The sequence below is a fragment of the Halictus rubicundus genome, chromosome 4 (assembly GCF_050948215.1).
Source record: "Halictus rubicundus isolate RS-2024b chromosome 4, iyHalRubi1_principal, whole genome shotgun sequence".
NCBI classification, from domain to species: Eukaryota; Metazoa; Arthropoda; class Insecta; order Hymenoptera; family Halictidae; genus Halictus; species Halictus rubicundus.
The window spans coordinates 20,273,947-20,293,091 of NC_135152.1; the positions used below are offsets into that span (position 1 = coordinate 20,273,947).

General features: G+C 38.3%; 4 protein-coding genes across 9 annotated transcripts in view; 1 reads left to right on the plus strand and 3 right to left on the minus strand.

Moving 5' to 3' along the window:
- Positions 1-9,556, minus strand: part of LOC143353744 (uncharacterized) — a 164,363-nt gene extending 154,807 nt beyond the window's left edge. For 3 of the 4 annotated variants that reach the window (XM_076787289.1, XM_076787293.1, XM_076787292.1), the window contains exons 1-2: positions 8,559-8,703; positions 2,452-2,637 (exon numbers count right to left, since the gene is read on the minus strand). In XM_076787289.1, coding sequence (XP_076643404.1) covers positions 2,452-2,637; positions 8,559-8,561 — 189 coding nt within the window. In that variant the 5' untranslated portion in view covers positions 8,562-8,703. Of the gene's footprint in view, positions 1-2,451; positions 2,638-8,558; positions 8,704-9,264 lie in introns of those variants that run through there. The other variant, XM_076787291.1, reaches the window with a different exon arrangement.
- A 136-nt stretch (positions 9,557-9,692) lies between these two features.
- Med7 (mediator complex subunit 7) lies at positions 9,693-11,306 on the plus strand. The gene is made up of 3 exons (XM_076787319.1): positions 9,693-10,183; positions 10,456-10,608; positions 10,825-11,306. The coding sequence occupies exons 1-3, from the start codon at positions 9,854-9,856 to the stop codon at positions 11,023-11,025; spliced, it is 684 nt and encodes a 227-aa protein (XP_076643434.1). The 5' UTR covers positions 9,693-9,853; the 3' UTR covers positions 11,026-11,306.
- Positions 11,307-13,512: 2,206 nt separating this feature from the next.
- Cass (apoptosis inhibitor cassowary) lies at positions 13,513-16,892 on the minus strand. Of its 3 annotated transcripts, none has more exons than XM_076787285.1 (9): positions 16,606-16,892; positions 15,828-15,989; positions 15,526-15,691; positions 15,137-15,297; positions 14,849-15,046; positions 14,574-14,765; positions 14,109-14,492; positions 13,867-14,020; positions 13,513-13,790 (listed from the first exon to the last, which is right to left on the minus strand). In XM_076787285.1, the coding sequence occupies exons 1-9, from the start codon at positions 16,678-16,680 to the stop codon at positions 13,702-13,704; spliced, it is 1,581 nt and encodes a 526-aa protein (XP_076643400.1). In that variant the 5' UTR covers positions 16,681-16,892; the 3' UTR covers positions 13,513-13,701. The 3 variants fall into 3 exon arrangements, with proteins under 3 accessions (XP_076643400.1, XP_076643401.1, XP_076643399.1); XM_076787286.1 differs by lacking the exon at positions 16,606-16,892 and adding an exon at positions 16,447-16,545 and having other exon boundaries at positions 13,930-14,020; XM_076787284.1 differs by lacking the exon at positions 16,606-16,892 and adding an exon at positions 16,447-16,545.
- A 224-nt stretch (positions 16,893-17,116) lies between these two features.
- Wal (electron transfer flavoprotein subunit alpha wal) lies at positions 17,117-18,806 on the minus strand. The gene is made up of 4 exons (XM_076787297.1): positions 18,562-18,806; positions 17,983-18,312; positions 17,459-17,911; positions 17,117-17,386 (listed from the first exon to the last, which is right to left on the minus strand). The coding sequence occupies exons 1-4, from the start codon at positions 18,601-18,603 to the stop codon at positions 17,210-17,212; spliced, it is 1,002 nt and encodes a 333-aa protein (XP_076643412.1). The 5' UTR covers positions 18,604-18,806; the 3' UTR covers positions 17,117-17,209.
- Between the last annotated feature and the right edge of the window lie 339 nt (positions 18,807-19,145).

Here is a 19,145-nt window from a genome sequence, read left to right on the forward strand (position 1 = left end):
CTGATAACTCGGTGGAGAGAGGGAGACCTGGCCACCCCTACCCGCCCCCGAAACTGGCCTGTTCAGGGCAGAACGAGCCTTGCGTACCTACGCAGCCCCAACTACCAACGGTAACCGTGACCGAGTGTAACTACAGATCAAGAGAGAAAGACGACGGCCAGGGGATCACCGGGGGTGGAATACTCGCGTAACCCGTTTCGATGCGTCGATGTGTCGCCGGCTAGTTATATCTTGGGAAAACGCTCCGGAACGGCAATTGAGCACGTTTAGCGACCATTGGCTCGATCCGCGTGGATCCCAACCAACGTTCGGGCTTCTAATTTACGGGAATCGCTGCTGTTGCTGCTGCTGCTGTTGCTGCTGCTGCTGCTGCTGGGCATGTTTGAGAAACGTTTCAGGGTGGGGGATTTGTCGGGATGTTTGATTTTCATGGAAATTGTGGAGGAATTGATATGCGAGATTTGAGGATTTTTTTTTTTTTTTATAGATACCGGTTATTGCGTCCAACACTAGAACTACCGAGCAATAAACGCGACTGACGTACACTGCCGTCCATAAGTATTTGGACACCTTCTGAAGCGGACTTTTTTAAAATTGGTCCAAATGACTTGAATCTTTTTTAGATGTTAGACAGTTAGTTTGTTTAGATTTTAAATGTTTTTAGATGTTAGAGAGTTTAAGAATGAAAGTCGCAGATTTTCGACCTTGCCAGGGAATTTCACCCTTGAACTGTCATCTTGGAACGTTTGTAGCTCATTGCAACGTTGACCGATTTCGATGAAATTTTCAGTATGCATGTCAGTCATCGAAATCTACAGAACGCATTTTTTTAAATTATCGTCGTAAGATCAGATGAAAAAGTTGAAAAATCATAATTCTTTAATTTATTTATCATTCCAACCAATTGCAATCTAAAAAGACATTTGTTTAGTCATTCTCTGGCAAACTAGTTGGTCTAACATCTGAAAATGATTCAAGTCATTTGGTCCAATTTTAAAAAAGTTATTCCGCTTGAAAAGGTGTTCGAATACTTATAGACGGTAGTGTACATTGCTTTGTAACGGTGACAAGACTGTGTCCATTCTGACTTCATACAACTTTTATTGTAGTATGTGCTTGAATGAAGAGGTTCATTGAAACATTTCCGATGAAAACATTTTTACAATTTCAGTAATTGTTAGTTGGTAGTTGAAACGTGAAACAGGAGGTAGATACATGGCAAGAGTATCGTTATCGTAGGCTTATTTACATTATTAGTGGAAGAAACATATTTTTATCTAGGTTCTACTACGTTGCAGACAATTTTTATCTCGCATAAAGTCGGGGTCCGAATTTGAACTAACCACAACAATTCAACAATTCAACAGTTCAACAATTTTTTCCCGGGATTCCACGGATTCGAAGATCGAAGTTTCACCTATGCAACGACCCCATAAAATTCGGTATACGATTTCTTTTTACTACTGTTTTATTGCAGCTTGAACGAAAGATGTATCTGTGCGATAAAGTTTAGAAAAATTCTGCATCTCTGCAGAGTGAGACAAATTTTGTTCGGGAATGAAATCGCCATGGTACTGGTGGAGCACCTTCTATATAACGACACCATAATTTTCGACGTACGATCTTTTTTTCTGCGGTTTTATCGCGATTCGAATGTGCAACGCGAATGCGTCGAATCGAGAGATACAGTCAATCCCATAAGTATTCGTACGCTCTTAAAAATCGCATAACTTTGTCAATATTGGACTATACTACTTCAATTTTTTTGAGAAGTTAGAACAACTGGATCACTACATACCGTGAGAAAAATGTTCGATTGAAATTGCAATTGGTCGAAATTGCAGAGAAAGTACTAAAAGTTGTATTTTGCAACTTTTTTATGCGGGCTTGTATCAAAAATTTAAAATGTACGTTTTGTACATCTGTATCGATTATACATATTCTGAATATTTCATCTGAATCGGTCAACATTGCACCGAGCTACAAACATTTAACGGTGAAAGCTTAAGGGCGAAAGTCGCCAGAATTTTGGCCTTCTCAGGGAATTTATGTGATCATTTTGAAACATCTGCAGCTCATGGCAACGTTCACCGATTTAGATGAAATTCTCAGAACATGTATAATTCATCTACAAGTCGTACTTTCTAAATTTTCAATGCAAGTCCACATCAAAAAGTTGCAAAATACAACTTTTAGTATTTTCTCAGTACTTTCGACGAATTGCAATTTTTGTAAAAAATTTTTCTCACGTTATGTAGTGATCCGATTGTTCTAACTTCCCCAAAAAAATCAAGTAGTATAGTCCAATATTGACAAAGTTATGGGATTTTTAAGAGACTGGCTGTAGATGGTAGATGAAAAATCTACGGATTCGTGTAACAGAGAGAATTAGCAGATGCTGCGCGGTCGATTCACGACGGAAGTGTTGATGACACAATGGGGAGCACATACCTCTCCATCGCTGTCGTAATAAACGAGGTAGCGCCTGGTCAGAATGAACCAGCGTTGCTTGTAGTTGACGGGGGTGAAACGTTTCTTGTTCTGGGAACGTTTCACCATGAACCCCTGTCTCACCACGTCCCCGCTTTTCGGCTCCAACTTGCCATCTTTTCCCGCCATCACCGACGGTGGGCCACCCTGCGAACATAATTTAATCATTCGTGTTAATCCCACTTAGCTAGATTGCCAACTAAGCTAAACAAAATAAAACCTTACTTTTCTTAACACTAGGTTAAAAATTAATTTACGGAGCATTAAAAGTGAGCATTTTTCATTACTTTATAAAAATAAGAAGAGTGTGTCTATCCAAGTTTTCAGCCATTTTTCTAAATAATATATACCTAAGGAAATAAGTTTGTCGAGTAATTCCACGTAGATGGATCTTCACAATCTCAATGATCGTAAATTAAAAATATTAGGACCCGTCATTTTTACGGATCCCGTAAACCTAGTGTTAATTGTAAGAAGCAGGAATTAAATAAAAATATATTTTCACTTTTAATCATTTTAGTTAAGTTGGAAGTAGTGCAATCGTGTTCTTAACACTAGCGAACCAGTCGGAATGACTGGTTCCTAATTTTTTCTTTCACAATTACTGAAATTATAACAATGTTTTCGTCAGAATTTTTTGAATGAACTTTTTCATTGAAGCACATGTTTTTTATTCAAAAATGGTATTAGGTTTGAATAGATGTAGTCTTGTCATTACAGTTGTATTTATTACTCGGTAGTTCTAGTGTTAAACACTACTGTCTTCACAGTTTTATATTTCCCTTGTAACGAACGACAAATCATTTTCAGCTTTTTTGAAATTGTAACTGGTCATTTTTTCCAATAAATCTCCAGTCTAATAACAATATCCCGTTTATGGAGTGTCTTCGACGCTTTGTATTTTCACAGGGTTATTCTTGATAACAGTTATACGAGCGATGCTAGAGAGGTAACTTAGGATACATTTTGTTTATATTCTCCAAAGATTGAATATGCCCAGAAAGTTTCAAATTGATTGGTTTCCTTTCGAAAAATTCCCAAAGTCGTATCTTTCCCGGACTAATTTCCAAAGTGGCGAGTTCCATTAACCGTTTCCGGTCGATCGGCAGCGTTTGCTTTTTCCGGATTCTTTCAAACAAGCCCGAGGTTTTCTTGGAGAACTGAAACTTTATTAAAGGCCAATTACGCAACTTCCTCGATGAACTTTCAATTATCTCGTCGGATCGGAACAGCTCCCGGTGAATATCGGTTCGAACCCTGTGATTTTGAAATTCTCCGTGAAACAGAAAATTACAGCGATCTTCGTTCGAAGATCAAGCGTTTAGACGCTGTTATGAGTGATCGACCGAACAACAAAACCCGAACGGAACTCGCTGCAAATCAAATTCTGGGCAGGTTGCTTCGAAGAGAAAAATACACCAGAACCAATCGCACTAGTTAAGCGTTAAACGGAACAGTTTAAACGGGATTTGTTCGAAGACATTAAACGTAATCGAAAGTTCAACTCGATTTAACTTCTGCTCGCCGCTGTGTTTTGTTACAAAAGCTTTTTCACGAGATTGTATTTCCAAGACTCTGCTGAACCCGATTCTATCGTGCTCGCGAGTGAATAGATTTATTTAACGATTCCCCTGAAACGGAAAGTGTGAAATGCCAAAAGAGCACTGCATGAATTATTTTCAAACTCGATGGAGTTTTTCATGGAACTATTTATAAAAACAACATCATGCAAGAAATTAAACTGTTTCGTTTCTTAGGCCCAGATGATGGAAAAGAAGGACCTCAGCAAAAAGGCGATATCTTCCACAATTGTTAATATTTTTTAACGGAAAAAAAATGTGAGAACTGCTCGAAGATATGATCTTCCAAGTGCAGAAAGGTTTATCTCCTCGCAAAAAAAATTCGCAAAGATGGCATTTCTCGCGATCTTAGCCTCTTAACCCTTAGCACTCGAATGGCGACTCTGAAGCACCACCAGAAATTGTTGCGACATTATTTCAAAGAAATTACAAAAACTATTACAAAATATTTGTTACATTACAATATTTGTGTTTAATAGATTACTAAACATTCAAATACTATGTGTAGAAATCGGATCGGTTTCGTTTGAATCAATTGAAAATATTGTAAGACGGAAGAAAAATTTAATTTTACATTGAAAATAGTGCCGAGTGCAAACGGTTAATTTCAGCAAAATCGCCATGGTAAGACCTCCCATAGACGGAGCTTATCTTCCAGAATTGTTAATATTTTTCGCTAAAAAAAAATTCGGAGAATTGCCTGAAGATATGATCTTCCGAATTCCGGAAGTTTTGTTACGATAGGTTTACTGGTTTCTTTGGAAAAAATTCGTATCGTGACCCTGGTCCCCTAATTTCGAGTCCGGCATGGAAGAGAGGACGCGCGGTTGGATGTTTAACATCTGCGCGTAAAATTGCGGCTGTAAATGAATCGAGTAAATAGCGGTGACCGTTTAATACAGCGGAGGCTAACTCTCTATCATGGTTTCGAAGCTAGAACGGATGTAACGCAGATGCGGTCGCGCCGCTCATACGCATACGCGACCACAGAGAAAATTGCGTTAGCCGCGTGCACGGTCACGTGCCCGCGCCAAGTTCCTTCCGGTTCAGCTTCCGGAAGGATCGGGAATCCTCGTCGACGTACGGTCCGTTCCACAAGAGCGTGGGCGCGATATCTGACTGCAAATAAATCTTTTCCGTAAAAAAGGTTGTACAGGAAAGTACATTTAAAGAGCTACACTTGCTTAATAACGTGTCCAATCACCAGCATTAGCGATTATTGCCTCACAACGTCGTACTTTCGACCAGCTTTGCAGCGTATGAGACAGGAAGAGATCTCCATACTTCTCGAATACGGCGAACCAGCGTCTTCAATTTTCGGATACGCTTTCCTCGGAGTTTGTACTTCACGAGAGACCAAACATTTTCGATTGGATTGGCATCGGGGGACTGAGATTCGACATTGTTCGAATCACGACAAACATTTTCGTGTGCCCACGCGAACCGTTTTTCGACGTGCTTTGTTGAAAGCAACTGCTTCGAAAGTGTGCCACGCCATGCAACTTTATTTTCTTCCAACCGACGTTTAATTGTTACTGTGCCTATTTTTATGCCCCTTTTCTGCTAACATTGCTTGCGCTTTGCGTAAGGAAAGTGTCGGATTTTTCGAAAAAGGCTGCAGAATTGCTTTATCGTCCCTTTTCGTCGTAGCTCGCTTCGAACCTCGATCAGGGAGATCGTCGACATAATTTGTCTCTTTGTAACGTTGCACCCACTCGTTTACAAATTCGCGAGACTCGTGCAGATATTTTGCTGCATTTCCAACACTCATTTTTGGCCCTTTCGGGTGCTGGTATAAGAATACTGCTTCGAATCGTTTAGCGTGTACGGCGCTCATCTCGAAATGACTTGAATAACTTCTCGGTGACGGAAATGATACTTAGAGAATTCGGGCTATTGCGTATTAGAGGAGACGTTGTGTGTTTCGACTGGCATAATCTTTGCTGTATCGGGTATCAAATTTCACAGATATCGCGCCCACGCTCTTTTGGAACAGACTGTATACAGCGAATCGCAAAACTATTCGCAACTTCTCCATTAGCGAACACGCCTGTCGGAATGATCAAGAATTTTTTCTCACCGTTGACTCACTGTTGAAAATGTGTACGACAGAGTAACCTAATTAACCCCTTACAATATCGAGTCATACTCGTGATGAAGGTTCTGAACAGAGTCTAATAAATATGTATATTATTCATTTCCTTTAAACCGAAAGGAAATTCTATTTTGTCGTTGTTAATGTACAGTTATTGAAGAACATGTAGGCATACAATAGATAGAAATTTTCTCCTTTTTTTTTAGGAAATTACGAATTACAAAAAAGTTTTAATCACTGAAACCGTGAAATAAATGCAAGGGGTTGAATGAAAACTTAGAACTTACTTTACAAATCACAGCCTAATTACCACCGTCAGAACCAAATATCGGTAATAATATTGTAGAATATGAAGGAAATTTGTATTTATCACTATGTATCGTATAACTAGCCGAATGTTTTTTGAATAAACAGTATTCTTTCTCTCTTTTATTGTTGTAATCGTCGCGTGTGCGATAAAATAATATTGAAAAGGGAAATACCCTCCCCGGAATTGCCCACACTATGTAACCTAACTCGCTTAGGCCACGCCCTCAGGACCTCCTCTAATTGGTCGAGCTGTACTAATCATGCTCATTCCGACAATTTGAGGAGTTGTAAGAACGAATTTTGTTTTATAACCACTGAATGTGAAAGCCTGAATCTTTCGAGATGCGCGATTTAAAAATTTCAAGTTTTTCGTTACTTGTAAATGTTACATCGGCTAATCGGTGAGTCGTTTATCATTATCACAGGAAATATTTGTTGACGCTGAGCTCGGACTTTTCTTTAGTCGTTTTTGTATTATTTTATCGGATCGATGTTTTATTTTTTTAATGCATCATAACTTAAACTTCAGACTCAGAGAATCGATTGATAAATGTCTCCAAGTGGAATAAAAATTTCACAAAGCAGGAAAAATTTATTGTGCTATGTTCTTTGCCATTTTTGTAGTAAACAGTGTTCTAGCAATATATTTATAGACAATACCACAAATTTTCCAATAAAATATATTTCATAATTTTATAGAGGTTTAAAGTGAGTCATATTTTTAGATAAGCTTGTCAGCATGATTCATGTATAATCTATGGAGAATGATCACATATGGGTGCAAAGATAAATTATGATATCCATATACCACTGAAAAATTAAATTGATATTAACAAATTATGAATGGTTATAGGTATTTGTGAAATGTCTTGATAAATTGTTTTTACCATACATAAGATTGTAACTCAATGTACATGTGACTAACAGCGTGCAACCTCTTTCGAAACTTGAACTTGAACTTTTAAACACAGATACTTATAACTACTTAACAATGTGTAACAAAATGAGAATGCCAATTCAAAGGCTTATGATATTACACAGTAAACTATAGGTTTTGTATACCCATGTTGCAATAAATTATGATGGTCTGATAAAAACACATTCAGAAGCTACGTGAAACCATAGAGAGCGCTTTCATCTCTTCCCATTTCCATTAACAGCTATACATCAAAATAATAAAATACCCAAGGTTATTCCAAACTGTCTTCAATAGTTATAAATATATTAAACAAAGTTTTCCATAACTATTCTAAAACCATACTAGTGAAATAAAAACCCATAAGCCGTAACATACCGGACTATACACAAGCAACTGAGTTCCACGCAAAGTTCACCCATAAAAATCTCATAAAATCATAACAAAACAATGACTATATTAATATTCCTGCACAAAACAAACATGTAACATGCTAATCATTGCAAAAATAATAACAAAAATCCCATTAATTTCCCTTCCATAAATCGACTTTATACACACACTCTTTAATCCACAATAAATTAAAAAAAAAGAAAAAACAAACTTCTAAATTATCATTTTCTAAAAATTACAATCAGAAACACGTGACTAAAATAACACAATTTTCAACAACACTGTCATTACCCTCAAACAACAAGCTGACATTCGCTCAACAATCGAGTCCTATTATTTAATTCTTTGTCCGTCAATTTTTCCCACAGTTCATCGCAATTAGGAAAAACCGAAAGGAAGCGTCGAGGAACGTAGAACACGTCGAAATAAAAATGCCACGAAATCAAAGAATTATTATTCGCCGGAACGAGAGGCGAGAATTCAAAATGAATATTTCCCTAAGCCTCGTGACCCTAACCAAATTCGTCACGCTCGATCTATCAACAAAATTGATATTAAAAAGACGCGAGAAAAATATTTATACGACTCGCGAACACGTCACGGGTGCAACGAACGTGTTAATTCGCGGTCGGCGAAAAACAATAGCGAGTCGAACGGAGGCTAGTTTGTGGTTATATCCTGACACTCGTGTCGGCGCGATTCTGCCCGTGCAAGGACGTTTCCCACGGGAACAACGGGATCACCCTGTTAAATGGAAAACGAGGAGAAGACTCACCATGTAACCAGGTCGGCCGCTACCACGCCGCGGTTTTAACGCTTGTCAGAAACATGACCGGTGCCCAAACAAAGAATTCACGTGGAACGGAACGCATACACACACCGACAATCTGTCAAACGAAGACGTTGGAAACTCACGAGATACGGCAGGAAATACCTCACTACGTTAGTAGAGCATTTATCCCGGACAGTGCTGTCGGTTTTCCACGAAAATCGAGCGACACGCCCGACGCCTCGACCGCCCCGATTTATTCGGCGTACAACGAAAATTCCCGGCCGGGGTTCGACGTCCTGGCAGCGTTAACGCGTTAACTTGCCCGACAGAGAATACCTGTTGACTCATTTTAAAAAAAACAAGATGGCCGTCCCGAAGCCTGAGTCTCGCATGTTGTTTTGCTTTTGCACGGACACGGCGTTCGCTCCTCTTCAAACACACGGGTGATAAGTGTTACACGATATCGTGGCACGAACGTCGCCGGTCGATGCAGATTTTTCGTGTAAACAGCACGTGTCGCGAAACCCACGAGAATCAATATAACCTAGAACAGAGAACTCAAACTGCGCGACCTTGCAACGCATGGACACGAGCCTTTTGGATAGTATAATGCGCTTATGGGACCTTTTCTAATGTCCATTTGATCTTTCATTACTGTTTTTATTCTTTTCTGAACAGGGCTATTTCGGTAGTTCGAACCTAACCTAACCTTGTTAGCTGTCCGCCAGTTTTGTTGCGGGACCTTCCCTGCTGTCTGCCCGCCGCTTTGTTATTACTCAAAAATATTGTGTTTAGACCTAACCCTGAAACAGGGGCGTGCAGATAACAGAAGAGGTTGGGTCGAGTTAGGTTAGATTCGGCTTATTATACTCGGTACATGAAAACACACTTTAGACAGCTAATACCTTCTCCGATCTATTTTTAATCAGTTTCGAAACTGTTTAATATAGACGAGCGTATCAATTACAATGAGTACAGGAGATAACAATGTAAACTGAAGATAACAAGCAGGACACGTATGTATGTAGTTTCGGCTGGTTCTAGTCATCGTCGAATATCCGAGTACAGTCAAATATGATTCAGTATCCGAGTATTCGTCGAATGATTGGAACGCGAACAAAAGGAAAAAGTGATGGCGGCTGAGCGCGAAAGTGGACGCATGCGCAGTGCCACTTGAGCGCTCCGATCAGTTTGACAACAGCATCGCCAGCGTTGACGAACATAACCTGCTGCGTGCTTCGGGCAGTAGTGTATCGTGTCTCGAGCGACATTGTGCTCCGCGTTCCTGAACATCAGACATGGCTGCTCCCGAGGCGATACAAGTCAGCTCGTTGCCGTTGCCACCGGTGCAGTATATTAATCTGTACACCGATGAAAATGTCCGTCGAGGGAGAGCACCGCGGCCACCGCCGCCGATACACGACTCTTACTCGATGTTCGGGAACGTATTTAACGCGGACGACACGATCATCCGACCCCTCGAGGCTCAGGGCATCAAGAGATTGTACCCCCAACACTTCGATCGACGACGGGAGCTGAAGAAACTCAACCACTCTCTGCTTGTCAATTTTCTGGATCTTATAGACTTGCTTGTACAGTGCCCCGAGAGTCCAAGGCGTGCTGAGAAAGTGAGTAGTCACTAATCTGTATAGTTGATTTACATTGGGATCTGCGTCTCAAATTGTCTCTCCCTAAAAGCTCAATCTATGCGTACAACTTTTCATTACAGATGACACTACTGCGTCAATAGGTGAAAGTAATTAGCAATATGGTTCCGTAGTCAAAGCGTTAGTGTGACACTCGGTCGCCTGTTGTTAGAATATTAATATTTGGGACTAATCACGGGTTGGTGGCAACTCCTGAGCTCCGGATTCTGATCGTTTCTTTTCATTGTTTGCAGGTAGAAGATCTCAGCCTTCTGTTCATTCATATCCACCACTTGCTGAACGAATTCAGGCCTCACCAAGCTAGAGAAACACTGCGAGTCATGATGGAGCTGCAGCGTAGACAACGTATAGAAACTGCGCTAAGGTTTCAGAAACATTTAGAAAAGGTACGGTGCTTGTAATAGTCTACAAGATATGTTCGATAAGTTTGGCAGACGTTTGTACTATTTTACTTTGATTCGAATGTAGAAATTGATTGAAAATGTTTGGAGCAAAAGGATTTATTGACTGTATTGAGTCTAGAAAGTAAGCTGCTTTCAATAGCAATTATGTAGAAAGACTGATGAACATTGACTAGTAATGAACATTGAATTCCTTTTCAGGTTCAAGAAATTTTACAGCACGCGTTACAAATGCTACCAGACACATCGGAACTGGATTCCAAGCTAGCAATAAACACGGATGCTATGGAATCCATTGATAACTTAGGATCCGAACAGCAAACATCAGATCCGTGCAGTCCGAGTGATCGTATTATGTGCAAAGTAATAGACGATATGATTTCGTCGAATGGACTATTCTAAACGATAAAGCACCGATAAAGATCCGTTTTGAAAGTTATCTTGTAAAAAAAAGACGTTGTATATTATAAATGTAAGATACACTGTAACGATAATAATTTTACAAATACTGCTAGTTTTATTTATTAAACAATATAAAGCAAGATCATTTTTCGTGATTCTCGAGATATTTTAATATTACACGTACAGAGGAACACACAATATATTTCTGATAAATATTCTTTATTCAATTAGCGATATTGTAATAAATTTAATAAAGTAATGTTTACATGTTTGAAACAACGTAGCAATTCTCAACATTATTTTCCGAATTTTACAATACATGTTAACACACACGAGAAAGAAAGAATGCTCTCGCATTGCTCTATAATCGACAAGTAAACGTTACAAAAAAGCATCTCTATGTAAACGTATTCAGTTGCAACACATATGAACTATAGTAGTAACTGTAAAAGATTGTTCTCGCAGATTGAAACATTACGTGCGTGTGGAAATATTCTCACGTTTATCGGGCACAAAAAATACAACGTGTATTATGCAATAGTGATATTTATTAAGTTAAATGATAATATATTCATGAAGTATTATTGTTACAAAATTTTTGTTTGATGGTGAATAAGAAAAGGACACTGTAGCGTTTGCCCGTGCCAATCGACCGTCGCGTACATTTCACTATGGTGTCGCGGGTTTGTTGATATTGATCAAAGGATCCTAAACGTCCCACGTTTCACCTTAAGAGGTGAACAATTAAATGATTATACCAAATACAAAGTAGCCTATTGGCTAACCCACGTTTTCTCCACGCCTCGAGTTAAACAGCATACAGAGAGCATCATAACAGAAATTACATGGTTTGCAATCGAGGTAATGGGTCCAAAACATTATAGCAATGATACGGTTTCTCCGCAGATTTGGTAGCCTAGTCTACCCTAACAGCGGAGACCGTTTTTCTAGTCAGAAAGTCGTAAGATTCAAATTAGACTACAGCTACACGGTGCATAACAAACGCATGCTTAGTTTGCTAAGAGGGCATTAGGATAAGGGGCATTTCGAACTGTTTATGTGCATGCATGTGTGAGTGGAAAGAACGAAAAAATAGTGGAAAGACGAAAATGAGGAGAGGCAAAGCAAAACTCTGACTTTTGGCCACAACAATTTTTAGTCAAATTGTCGAAAATTCCTATGAAATCAAGGGGGGGGGGAGGTATAAGGGGGCTTTAAAATCTTTCAAGTGATTAGGACCTCTAAAGGTCTTTATCCAGCACTGAGTTTACATTACAGTGTTTCGATAATAGCTTCGAGTATAAGTTTAAAATACACAAAAGAACAGTTGTACAGCCAACACAGTGAAAATCGCTGTCTCGCACAGTTGAAGAAGAAAGCGTTCGTGCGACATAATATTATGTATATTCATGATGTTGCGAGAAAAGTTGTACATCATTGGAACGATATCAAGACTTGCTGGAAGTGAATGAAGACGAGAGAAATTACGAAAGCAGTGGAGTGAACTTCACGAGAAGCTGTGCAAAAGTTGATATTTTAATTAGCGACAGAGAGAAATAAGTACGAAGAGCACGTTGACCTGAGAAATCGAAAATGATACACTTGAATATTTAAATCAAGGAAATTGAAGTAAACAATTCATTACAATTCGAAGAGTATATTAGAAATTCTATCCGAAGAAGATTGCTTGGAATTGTATTAGATCCGTGGAAAAATTTCGTGTCGGATTTCGTATTTTAAATACAACAAGGAATCAGGAACGAATTTTTGCACTGACCTAATAGTTACTATTCCACGAGGAACGTGAAAATTCAAAGAAGCGAAATCATATATTTCCTAAGAAAATGACCCTGACTCGTCGACAAGAATCTTTACCAACTGGAAGAACCTGTCTGCTGGAAAAGCTTTCATCTTGGAGAAATATACAGAAGTCACAAACAATGTCATGCCAAAGTGCCAAACACAATACACGAGAAGAACAATCTAGTAAGGAAACAAATTGAACCAAGAACTGGTGGACCTTCACCATCATACAAAGAAACGATTATAGGCCTATGTAAACATATGATGTAAACAGTATGCTGGCAATGAAAAGCAGTAATCAAACTTGAACTTCGAGTCACAATTTCCTATCTAGAAAAATCGTTATCTCCGTTTTAAAGTAGTCTAAACGATACTATCAAATCTACAGAGAAACTGTGTCACTGTTACTAACAATATTTTGAACCCCCTCCTCGGCTACCTAAGAAACCATACTTTTGCTGTTGCAATGCTCTATATTCTGTGAACCCGAAGGCATGTAAAAACTGTGTAGTAGCTACTAGGTTACTTCATAATTCGGTAGAATTCTTCGATCATTTTCCGCCCACCTATAAAGACGAAACACGGATCCTTAGGATCTCTGGCCCGTATCAACCAACCTGGGACACCATAGTAAACTTACACAACGGTCAACCAGCACGGACGAACGCTTCCTTTGCGCTACGGTTACAGAACGAAAAAAAAAAAAACTGTATATTTTCTTCGTCACTTCCCTTGAAAGCACTCTTTGTAAATCGTCACTTTTACAATCATCATTTGTATGTATGTACATTTTACAATGGTTTTACCTGGTACAGTCTTTCTTGTTATTGCAGCTCTTGCCGTTTTGTGCTTACAACGTAACCGGTCAGGTGGTTAGTAAAAGTTCTTTCTCCATGTACCGCGACCTCTCGGCCTGTAACCACCACGGCCCCCTGACCTGTTTCCTCGAAATCTACCTCGACCTGTAACAGAAAATCGTATCACGTTAATAGCACATAGTATAATAGTATAATAGCGTTGGTCGAGCTCTTTAAATACCGTAATTTGATGATATGTTTGAACTGTATTTGCCACTAGGTGGAGTATAGATTTCTCTCTTACTTTTGTCCTCTTTACTACGCTTATTCGAGTTACTGTCGTTGCCGAACGTGATCGGAGTGTGTCTCTTCTGGGCAGACGAATTCTTCTCGTTCTGATAGAAGAGAGTACCATAAGTTTAATAAACTCGTGTGTAATGATGGTGGTTAAGGGATTGAACAAATTTGAAAATTTGTAGATACCTTCTTGTCGGTGACCGACGTTTTCCACGAGAGATGAATGACACTCTTAAAGCTAGGTGGCGAATGAAATAGATCTTTGATTAACGTGTTAATGTTATTGGTTGTTTTCAACGCGACAACTTTCAATTGATTCTCCTCCGATTTCAGTTCCTCCTCGGACTTCCCGCTAATCGCTTCCCTCAACTTTTTGATGTAGCCTTGAATACCGCGCGCGAAGTATTGTAACCTTAGTCTGAACTCTTTGAGCTGTTCCGGATCTTTCATTAGAAACTCTGGCGTTTGTTTGCATAATTTGTGGAAGGCATACATAAGACACTCGACATGGCTGAACTGCAGCTTTGGTACCTCTGTTATTTCAGCGGCCGGTGGCAGCGGCATGTACGTCTGAAAATAATATATAACAAATTATTATCTACCCGGAAAGAAATTCGAACGTGTGTATTTCTGTGGATAGTCGGTACTCACTATGAGAGTATTATAAAGTTGTTGTACTTTCTCTTCCGGTTTGTCGATTGTACCACAAAATACAGCTAGTTCGGCGAGCAGCTTTAATAATTCCAATTGAACATCTCTACCGTCCGGCGCAGTGATCAGAGAGAGATGCGGCAAAACTTGTACACAAATGTAAGAAACGAAACGCGATGAATCTATTTGAGACTGTAACAAGAAGGTACGTGGATTATTACATCTGAAAAGAATTCCGTTTGTCCGTTGGGAAGATCTACGTCAACGATACTCACGCTAAAAAATGGAAGTGCGTGTTTAATACATTGTACAAGCCTATTCCATTGTTCAACATTGGTATGTTTAAACGGCTCAGATAATTCAGCTTGTTCGACCGTAATGTCTACTAATTCTTGTTGCCCGTTCACCGTCGAACCTAATCTGGTCCAAGCAAGGATTTCCATAATACTATGGAACTCATCAGCAGTTACGTCCTACAAAGAAAAATGGTTAACGAGAATTCATTGATAGAGGAACTAACAAAGGGCGGTTATTCTAATTGAATATAATCTTGTCAATCCTACTTGTAATACTTTCTTGCATTCTGAAATCAATAAGTCTTCGGGTTCCTTAGTAATTACGTCATGACCTATTGCTTTCAGTTTTGTTGCTAAAAATTTAATGCAACGCTCGCGTGTCCCATCATCGCCGTTAATAATTTGACTGAAAAATCCACTTATCGTACCTAGAAATTTTTTATTTTTTACAACGCACTTTCGTTATATTTCCCGTCGAGATCTCGTTAAAAAAAGATAATCTCGAAAGAAACTATTTTTTTGTACAATAATAAGAAAGGCGATTTAACTGAGACACTCTATAAGTATACTAGATATAGTATACAGGAATGTCTGTGTTTACACGAATTGTACGTATAGACAAGCAGTGCTATAAAGTCGACAATATTTTGGTATACCTTTTGGATCCGACTTCATTAGAGACATAACACTATTATGAACTACAGCCAATTCAGATGGGTCCTGAGCTTGGAGCAATTGAGCTAAAATGTCAGCGATTCTCGCTGTATGCTCTTTGTTATCCTTGCATAATGCAGGCAGATCTTTAATAGCTTGTTTTCTAATCTGTAAGCGAATTGCATATACTTGCATTATATGTATATATTGCGTATGATGACATATTTTCCATATATATATCATACACTATTCCGCAAATAACTATGACGATCGGATTACATAAAGACAAACCAACAAAACTTACAGCCATGTCTTCATCCTCGCAGAGATCTAAATGAGCATCTATAGCCTGATCAGCCAATTTTGGAAAATACTTAAAAAACCTTGCTATGAATTGCGATGCTAATCGTTTCTCCTTTGGTGAACCTTTCACTGCGGTGAGAATTTCTAGGTATTCCTTTTCATGCTGTAACAAAAACGAAAATTTTGGTTAGTAAACAAATACATGTGTACACAATTTATCATTTTCTCTATGCAATTATATCAGATGATCCCGTAAGTTGTGTTTCTTATTGCACTACACATATACGAATGTCGACGTTTCGTGTGAATTTAAAAAAGTATTTATAAACAATATGGTTAAGATATTTGTGACGTGTGGAAAACATGTTTTGAGCGCAAGGAAGTGACAAACGCCGTTCTCTGAATTTTCAAACGGAGTTTTCGACACATTAAGGTTGGGTCTCGAAATTTCATATTAGCGAACTAAATGCAGAAGCTTTTTCATTAGAAAGTCAAATTGAAAATGATGATTAATAGAGTAATGATTCGAAGCGAATGTAAGTATACAAATTTTGCATTTGAAGCGTCAAAAAACGACACGTCTTGCGGGATGACCTAATACGCATAAGAAATTAAATTACGTGCACGATACGAGTATGGTGTTTCGTATCGATATACTGGTGAACATTGAAAATTTCAAAAATTCGATAAATAAACCGCTCCATTTATCCCCGCGAGCATATATCCTGCCTCTAGTGAGCTAAACGTGGTTATTCAGTATAACCATGTTTGTACATTACCTCGGCCAATTTGTCTTTGGCGTCGGCAAGAATACCAAAATTTTTATACAGCTTCTCGATACTGTCCGTGCTCATGTTCAACTTTTTATGTAATCTCGACACTCGTAATCACAAGACACATAAATACGATCATGTACTTAAAAATCAGAAATCTAGCCGGCTATGCACCACGCCAAGAAACAACAAAGATGGCGGCCGATTCCATGTGTATACATATACTCCTCAAGCACAATTGAATAAACCGTTTCGTCCCGCGGCGCTCACGTCGGAACGGGAAATGTTATCCGTTTCACTTTTTCAAATGTAGCGAACGAATTTCGAATGTTACATGTACTGCTTATCGTTAAACAAACATTGAAAAATCAAATAGAGTGAAAAAAAATTAATTCATTACATCACAGTTTACACAGGCTATCGCATTCGCAGATTTATACTTATTTATCTCTCGAACTATTCCCGAGTACGATAAACACTCGATCGGTAAATGACAATTATAAATAAAATACAAGTGTTCGAACATGTAAACTCTTTATGATTCCAATAAACTCTTTGTGTATATGTATATATAAGATGTATAAAAATATTATAAAAATATTTTCCAGATTTACAATTTTTCTGTAAGTTCAGGCACAGCCTTGAACAGATCGGCAACAAGACCATAATCGGTTACTTGGAAAATCGGCGCCTCCGGGTCTTTGTTAATTGCGACAATCGTTTTCGAATCTTTCATGCCAGCGAGATGTTGGATTGCTCCGGATATCCCCACAGCAATGTACAGATCCTAAAAAAGTTTATATTACAGTCCGAAGTATGCAAAAAAGGCATACATAACGAAGATGCAAAATTTATTTACAGGAGCCACAATCTTTCCAGTTTGTCCGACTTGTAAATCATTGGGCACAAAGCCAGCATCAACTGCAGCTCGAGATGCACCAACAGCTGCATTAAGCTTATCGGCCAGCGCATATAATAATTTGAAATTATCTCCAGACTTCATTCCCCTTCCTCCAGAAACAACAACCTTTGCGGATGTTAACTCTGGTCTATCAGATTTGATTAATTCTTGTTTGATGAACTCTGTTAGGCTTGTTTTATAGTCACCAGCTGGCGCAGGGTCACATTTAGCACTGCCTCCCTCCAAAGGTGATGGTTCAAATGATGTTCCTCTTACTGAGACTACTTTTACATTGTCTTTGCTCTTTAATGTTTGAATTGCATTTCCAGCATAGATAGTACGCACAAATGTGTCTGGGGTTTTGATATCGATAATATCGCTTATTGGAGATACCTCTAGCTTAGCTGCAATCTTTGAACAACAATGTTATTATTACTTATAATGAATAAATTTACATAAAATTTTCAAGTAAAGATATTTACTCTTGGCAGCAGTGCTTTTCCAAAAGCAGTGGCTCCAGCCATAATATGAGTAAATTTATGTTCATTTTGAGTGGCAATAACAAGAGGGGTTAATGACTCGGGTAGTAAACCTTTGAACGCCTCATTTTCTGCAACCAGAACCCTGGAAACACCGTTGGCCTTGCTAACTGCTTGCGCAACTGCATCACATTTTGTACCAGCAACTAATACAGTTATGTCACCGCCTATTTTTTTTGCAGCACTGAGTGCATTGCAGGTAACAGGTGACAATGATTCATTGTTATGCTCTGCAATGACCAACGTCGATTCATAACGTGTCAGCGTACCAAACTATAAATGGCAAATGATTTTGTTAAACATTATTTTCAACTCTATCTTTCGAAAAAATCGTAAAGAATATTTTTTTGGTAATGTTAGTATTTTGTAGAAAATGTTTAGAAAAACTAATACGATTAATGGAACGAAATGTTTAACAATGTAATATGTCGACCTATTTCGATTAGAGTTAACGTCAAGTAAATATGGTTAGTACATGAAACAAATGAAGACTTCAGAGAAATCGAAACGTTCGTTACTCACTTTGTTACTAAGCCGCAGCGTTTTCAAACACGTAGCGAACATTTTGTTAAATTATAATTCAAAAAGGCTACTTCTTAGTCGGTTCCAAACTAACTGAAGAAAATGTATCCGTATCTATTGAAGTCCAAAGTCCTTTAATAAAGGGACACGACTATATTTGTTGCTTTGCAGAGGTATAATATTTGATGCGGGATATGACGAAATATGTTATCAAAAGTGATGCATTAATTTTTTTTTTAAATAGGTATTTATGTCACACAATTGAAATTAATATTCGCGATACTAAACTTATTATTACTACAGCGATGTTCTTGTGAAGCAAGCATATTTTATAAAAGATACATAGAAATAACGAAGTTTGAATTAATTGTTCAAATTTAACTTTATTCAAAACTAAGCTTTCATACCTAGTATTTTTAATGTGCATAATATTAATATGTAACAAGTACATAACAGTAAGTAAACATAATCGCAAATATGTTTGCAGCTTCTAAATGATATGAATGTAAAAACTAATACAAGGAAAATAACAATATGATAATTATTTTAATATTAACATGAGGTAACTTTTAATACAAATTTTC

Coding starts and splice junctions, on each gene's coding strand:
- Med7 (XM_076787319.1), top strand. CDS start 9,854: ATGGCTGCTCCCGAGGCGATACAAGTCAGCTCGTTGCCGTTGCCACCG. Junction 10,184..10,455: donor GTCCAAGGCGTGCTGAGAAA/GTGAGTAGTCAC, acceptor CATTGTTTGCAG/GTAGAAGATCTCAGCCTTCT. Junction 10,609..10,824: donor TTCAGAAACATTTAGAAAAG/GTACGGTGCTTG, acceptor ATTCCTTTTCAG/GTTCAAGAAATTTTACAGCA.
- Cass (XM_076787284.1), bottom strand. CDS start 16,530: ATGGAGCGGTTTATTTATCGAATTTTTGAAATTTTCAATGTTCACCAG. Junction 15,298..15,525: donor AATGAAGTCGGATCCAAAAG/GTATACCAAAAT, acceptor AAAAATTTCTAG/GTACGATAAGTGGATTTTTC. Junction 14,493..14,573: donor AACTTTATAATACTCTCATA/GTGAGTACCGAC, acceptor TATTATTTTCAG/ACGTACATGCCGCTGCCACC.
- Wal (XM_076787297.1), bottom strand. CDS start 18,603: ATGTTCGCTACGTGTTTGAAAACGCTGCGGCTTAGTAACAAA. Junction 18,313..18,561: donor CGCTGCGGCTTAGTAACAAA/GTGAGTAACGAA, acceptor TGCCATTTATAG/TTTGGTACGCTGACACGTTA. Junction 17,387..17,458: donor CTGGAAAGATTGTGGCTCCT/GTAAATAAATTT, acceptor AAACTTTTTTAG/GATCTGTACATTGCTGTGGG.